The following is a 6,681-nucleotide window of genomic DNA, read 5'->3' as shown; positions in this document are numbered from 1 at the left end:
AGTTTTTATAAATCATTAATACTGTATTTTTACTACGACAGCCACAGCAATTTCACCTGAACCATTAAATGGGCTTTCTATTTTCCTATGGTCCCTCAAGGTGAAATTTCTCTCAGGGTCTAACAGTACACCTTTTCCTGAGCTTGCCTTAAACTGGCCTTATATAGCAGAAGTATATTAAATGTTAGTTTACTTTTTTGTCTAAAAGGAGATGACATCATATTACCAGGGAGGCTTAACTGAATAAATCTCAATTCTGCGATGTTACAGCTTTGCACAGATATTCTGAAAGTCAGAACTTGTTAGGCCAAGCTTGAGGCCACGAGTTCAAGGCCAGCCTTAGCAACATAGCAAGATCCCATCTCTACAAAAAATGAAAACATTAGCTGGGTGTGGTCGTATGTGCCTGTGGCCCTAGCTACCTGGGAAGCTGAGGTGGGAGGATGGCTTGAGTCCAGGAGGTTGAGGCCGCAGTGGGCCATGATCATGCCACTGCACTCCAGCCTGGGTGACAGTAAGACTCTTGTCTCTTCAAAAGAAACATCTGCTAACTAGATAGATAACATATATGTTCTGCTTTTGAGATTTTTGGAAGCCAAAGAGAAGCAGTGTTTAGAGCTGTCTCATCCCTTCTAGGCTCTGGATAAGAAGAAAAAAGACTGAAGAAAGGAACACTAAAAATACACAAGACAAACAAAACCAAACACTGTCAGTGGGGTGGGGGGGGTCCCCAGATATAAATGCATTGCTAGCAGTTGGCCCATCTATAGGAAAAAAAATAACTAACTTTAATGCAAAATTCCAGTATTCCACTGAAGTAAGTTGTATCCTATGTTTTCTCTTACCTTTAGCAACATAACCTCCAAAAAGAATCCACATAGATGCAATCAGAGATCCAAAGGCCAACATGAAACCAATGAATAGCCAAATGCGAGCACCTTGAAAGAAATAATATTTTACCAGAATTGTTTCGCGTAGGGCAGAAAAATTACCTTTCAAAAATAAAACCCAAACAGAAAAAAAAAAGTGCAGCTGCCATTAAAGTCTAATGTAACAACAGTGGAAAATACACTAAACATCTTCATCAGTGTGGCTGTTGGCCTTTTTCTTCTTGGTTGGCCTAATAGATTTTTAAAAATTATTTATTAGTCTGTGTAAGTGCATATACTTACTTCCCCAACTGCCTACACCAAGAAAACCTATACTCAACCTTCCTGTAAAACATCTCATAAAATCTGTTTCACCATATTTAGAGGCTCATTCTCCATATGCTTTTATATGGAGCATGCTTCCACATTTTTAAAGTCCTCCTCTGCCAGGCACCATGGCTCACACCTGTAATCCCAGCACTTTGGGAGGCCGAGACAGGCAGATCACGAGGTCAGGAGACTGAGACCATCCTGACTAACACGGTGAAACCCCATCTCTACTAAAAATATAAAAAATTAGCTGGGTGTTGTGTTGGGCGCCTGTAGTCCCAGCTACTTGGGAGGCTCAGGCAGGAGAATGGCCTGAACCTGGGAGGCGGAGCTTGCAGTGAGCCGAGATCCCGCCACTACACTCCAGGCTGGGCAACAGAGCGAGACTCTGTCTCAAAAAATAAATAAATAAATAAAGTCCTCCAAGAGTACTTTCAAACAGTAACACAGATATACAGTAAAAAATTCATATTCAGTGATATACAAATCTCAAAGCTACCATATTTCACTTTCAGGGAAGTCAGGTAGCAAAATAAATTCAAATTTACATGACCAAAACTTAGGAAGATGCATTAAAATTATGTTAACAGAGGAGGACAGCCAACTTTCCAATCACATTAACATGTTTATGAAAATTTGCTATAAATAATAAATGGAGTCATGACTGCCTAAAATGAATTCTGATAGGGCTTCTTTAATTAACACAAATACATGTTAATAAAAACACTGCCTACGGCTCAATAAAGCACAGCAAATAGAATGTTATATATTAATTCCCAATTTCAAGCCCAAGACATAAAACAATAGATTCAAAATAAGCTGTTACTCATAGATATATTAAAACAAATAGAAAAGTGGTACTTCCATGTGAAATTCTCATCTTAAGGATTTAAGCATGTATAATAAGATGCTGTTTGCACCTATTTACCTGTTTGACCCAGACAACCTTCACTGTAACTATCACCTCGGACTTGTCCATTTGATACTGCATTAATCCTGTATGAATAAAATAAAACCAAGAAATCAGGGTCCATGACACCAATTACCAGAAACAATAATCAACAGTTTCTCAAATTTAAGGTTAGGCTTCAAAGTCTTTTTTTTAAGATACAAGGTCTCTCTCTGTTGCTCAAGCTAGAATACAGTGGCACAACCATGGCTTACTGTAGCCTTGAACTCCTGGGCTCAAGAGATCCTCCCACTTCACCCTCCTGAGTAGCTAGGATTACAGGTGTGCGCCACCACACCAAGCTAATTTTTAAAAATTTTTTGTAGAGATGAGGTCTCGCTATGTTGCTCAGGCTAGTCTCAAACTCCTGACCTCAACATATCCTCCTTGCCTTGACCTCCCAAAGTGCCACCACACCTGGCTCATAGGCCTTCAGTTCTTGAGTAAAGAGTTCATATGACTGGTCTCTTCAACCAGATACTCTCCAGAGCAGTGGTCATGGGCCCTAGACTAGCAGAATCAGCATTACTTGGCAACCTATTTGACAAGAAAATTATCTGGCCCTAACCCAAACCTAGCAAAGCAGACACTCTGGGCATGAGGCCCAGAAATCTGAGTTCTAACAAGTCTTTCAGGTGAGTCTGGATTGTTAAAATTTGGGAATGAGGCCAGGCGTGGTGGTTCATGCCTGTAATCCCAGCACTTTGGGAGGCTGAGACAGGCAGATCACCTGAGGTCAGGAGTTCGAGATCAGCCTAACCAACATGGAAAGACCCCATCTCTACTAAAAATACAGAATCAGCTGGGCGTGGTGGCGCATGCCTGTGATCCCAGCTACTTGGGAGGCTGAGGCAGGAGAACTACTTGAACCCGGGAAACAGACTGTGGTGAGCCGAGATCGTGCCATTGCGATTCAGCCTGGGAGACAAGAGCAAAACTCTGTCTCTTTAAAAAAAAAAAAAAAAAAAAAAAGGAACGAAATTCTCAAAATTTTCTTTTGGTAAGACATGAACAGGTAAAAAGATAATTTCGCTTGCTTCTGATTTTCCATTTGTATATATCAGACATGACATGTACTCATGTATGGCAATGGCAGAGGGAGAAAATGGGCCCTAGATAATCCAAATATTTCTTAAAATTGGCTTTGGAATACATTTTTTGTGCTAATTTTGTACTAACATCAAATGTTTGGAGAAATAACTATATTTCAAACAACACAATATCTTTTTGCTCTGAAAATATTATTGAATAGAGACTCAAGTGTAAAATCTTGTTTTTTTAATCCTTGATACAGGCTCTAAACATAAGTGTTTTACCAACTTTTCATAGCGTACCACTCTAAAGTGAGATAGGCTTGCTTTCTTTAGAAGTATCCTTTGAAACATTCCAAATGTCATGGGAAAACGTTCACAATACATCAAGTTAAAGTTACAAAACACTATACCTATGATACATATACCCATTTAGTTGTGTGTGTCTAACACTAGAATATAAGCTTCATGAGGACAGGAGCCATTGTCTGTCTTGTTTCTCATTTTCATTCTCAATGCCTAGCACAAGGCTAGGGGTTTCGCACATAGTAGGTGCTCAATAAATGTGTTTAGGTCAGGCCTGGTAGCTTGTACCAGTAATCCCAGCACTTTGGAAGGCTGAGGTAGAAGGACTGCTTGAGCCCGGGACTTTGAGACCAGCCTGGGCAACATAGTCAGACCTTGTCTCTACAGAAAAAAAAAAAAAAAAAAGTGTTGAATATAGGAATCCTAGTTTTCACAGTAATGTCTTAATTTATTCATACAAAGCTAAGTTTCAGAATGATCAAAATACTCAATTATTTTCAGTGATCTCTATACAGTACTAAATTATTTTGTATATGAAATAAATATATTTAAAAACAGGCTTCATATTTAAAAGTAAAACACAAATAAATGTTCTTGGGTTACTGGTTCCTGGCTCTGAATAAACTGAGCCATCTGAATAAACTTCACAGCCCTCTGTGAGCCACCACAATCTTGTCTTCACTATTAGGGACACTTTGGAATGAACAATCTCTGTTCTCTGCTATGACTATTTTTATGTATGTTCTCAGATTTACAGAAAAGTTACTAGTTAAATAATCTTTTTCCTGAAGCATCTGGTATTTGTCAACATGATGCTCTGTAACTGGGGGCTGTAAGTGTGCTCCTGGTGTTGGGGTGTAGCTGATCTGGGCACTCTCAGCGGATCATGAGCTCAGGAGATCGAGACCATCCTGGCTAATATGGTGAAACCCCCTCTCTACTAAAAATACAAAAAAAATTAGCTGGGTGTGGTGGCGGGCGCCTGTGTTCCCAGCTACTTGGGAGGCTGAGGCAGGAGAATAGTGTGAACCCGGAAGGCGGAGCTTGCAGGGAGCCGAGCCACTGCACTCCAGCCTGGGAGACAGAGTCAGACTCCATCTTAAAAAAAAAAAAAAAAAAAATTCTAACAGCATCATTATTACAGTAAAATAAATTGCAACAAAATGGAAAGAACTAGAAATAGCTGCATAATGGCTGAGCTTCAAAGAGAAAGACTACAGCCCTTTGCTATCAGTGGCTTCTGAAGTCAGACCTTTACTTCTGCGAATGAATAACTACTCTGGCAATGACCCCACGCCACGCACAGTCAAACTGGCTGCCCTTAGCCACTTGCTTTATTCTGAAAATACAAGTTACTGTGTTTACACTTAAGTAACTGTAGCATAATTTAAAAATGTGTATAATTTTCAACTTGGATTACCTGGCAGCCTGGAAGAGACGACTCTACAACCTAAATTAAAAGTCTACAGAAGGCTGGGCATGGTGGCTCATGCTTGTAATCCCAGCACTTTGGGAGGCCAAGGCAAATGGATCACCTGAGAGGTCACGAGTTCCAGACCAGCCTGGCCAACATGGTAAAACCCTGTCTCTACCAAAAATATGAAAATTAGCTGGGCACAGTGGTGGGCGTCTGTAATCCCAGTTACTCGGGAGGCTGAGACAGGAAAATTGCTTGAACTTGGGAGGCAGAGGTTGCAGTAAGCCAAGATCATGCCACTACACTCCAGCCTGGGCAAGAGAGTAAGAGTCCATCTCAAAAAAAAAAAAAAAAAAAAGCTCTACAGAAAGCTCATGGACAATGGTAGAGGTCAGGACAGGGGCTATACAGGTGTGGTGGAAGTGCTGACTGAGAACGTTCTGGGGTGATGTTTTAAATCGTGATCTAGGTGCTGTTTACATGGGTGTATATGTAATTAAAAATTTGTTGAGATGTATATATGACTTGTGCACTTTATGTATCTCAATAAATGCCTTTTTTTTTTTTTTTTTGAGACAGTCTCACTCTGTCTCCTGGGCTGGAGTCCAGTGCCACGATCTTGGTTCACTGTAATCTCTGCCTCTCAGATTCAAGCGATTCCCCACCTCAGCCTCCCGAGTAGCTGGGACCACAGGCGTGCACCACCATGTCGGCTGATTTTTGTAGGGACAGGGTCTCTCCATGTTGGTTAGGCTGGTCTTGAACTCCTGACCTCAGGTGATCCGCCCATCTTGGCCTCCCAAAGCACTGGGATTATAGGTGTGAGCCACCATGCCTAGCCAGAACGCATTTTATATTACATTTTTTAAATTATTAAGGCAGAGAGGCACAGTGACTCACACCTGTCATCCAGCACTTCAGGAGGCCAAGGCAGGAGAATCACTTGGGACCAGGAGTTCAAGAACAGCCTGGGCAACATAGTGAGACCCTGTCTTTACAAAAAAAGAAAACTCTTTTAAAAAAATAGCTGAGTGTGGTGGTGTGTGCAAGCAGTTCTAGCTACTGGGGAGGCTGAGGCCGGAGGACTGCTTTAAGCCCAGGATTTTGAGACGGCAGTGAGTTATGATCATGCCACTGCACTCCAGCCCGGGTGACAAAGTGAGGCCCTACTTCTAAAACATTTTTTTTTTTTTTAATTTAAAAAGGAAAACCTGATTCTTCTGTAGTTCCTAGGCACGATGATTGGGTGTTCATGTGCATGTATGAGATGTGCCTCCCTCAAACCTTGTTCTTACATCAGTACCTTACCCGTCTAACATGGAAAAAAAAAAAAAAAAAAGAAAGGCCCACAGAGAGAGTTGATCCCTAAAGGACGCATTCATAATCAAGGAAACAAAAAAAGGCCCTTAGAAATTGAAACATGAGAACTGAAATGCAAAAATGTTTAACAGATTGGAATACAGAATAAAAAGATACATGAGAATTCTAAGAAAATATATCAGCCAGGTGTGGTGACTCACACCTGTAATCCCAGCATTTTGGGAGGCCAAGACGGGTGGATCACTTGAGGTCAGGAGTTCAAGACCAGCCTGGCCAACATGGTGAAACCTGTCTCTACAAAAAATACAAAAACCAGTCAGGCATGGTGGCGCATGCCTGTAATCTCAGCTACTTGGGGAGGCTGAGGCAGGAGAATCAACTGAGCCTGGGAGGCGGAGGTTGCAGTGAACAGAGATCATGCCACTGCACTCCAGCCTGGGCGACAGAACAAAACTCCGT

General features: G+C 41.4%; 1 protein-coding gene across 8 annotated transcripts in view; it reads right to left on the bottom strand.

Moving 5' to 3' along the window:
• Window positions 1-6,681, bottom strand: part of TMEM50A (transmembrane protein 50A) — a 24,291-nt gene that overhangs the window by 9,606 nt on the left and 8,004 nt on the right. For 4 of the 8 annotated variants that reach the window (XM_011977901.1, XM_011977899.1, XM_011977898.1 and 1 more), the window contains exons 4-5: window positions 2,128-2,195; window positions 846-938 (exon numbers count right to left, since the gene is read on the bottom strand). In XM_011977901.1, the coding sequence (XP_011833291.1) occupies window positions 846-938; window positions 2,128-2,195 (161 nt within the window). Of the gene's footprint in view, window positions 1-504; window positions 939-2,127; window positions 2,196-6,681 lie in introns of those variants that run through there. The other 4 variants (XM_011977895.1, XM_011977896.1, XM_011977897.1 and 1 more) reach the window with 2 other exon arrangements.

This window comes from Mandrillus leucophaeus, unplaced genomic scaffold, assembly GCF_000951045.1.
Source record: "Mandrillus leucophaeus isolate KB7577 unplaced genomic scaffold, Mleu.le_1.0 Scaffold185, whole genome shotgun sequence".
Classification (NCBI taxonomy): Eukaryota; Metazoa; Chordata; class Mammalia; order Primates; family Cercopithecidae; genus Mandrillus; species Mandrillus leucophaeus.
Note: the sequence above shows the minus strand (reverse complement) of the source record. Positions and strands in the feature narration are given on the sequence as shown.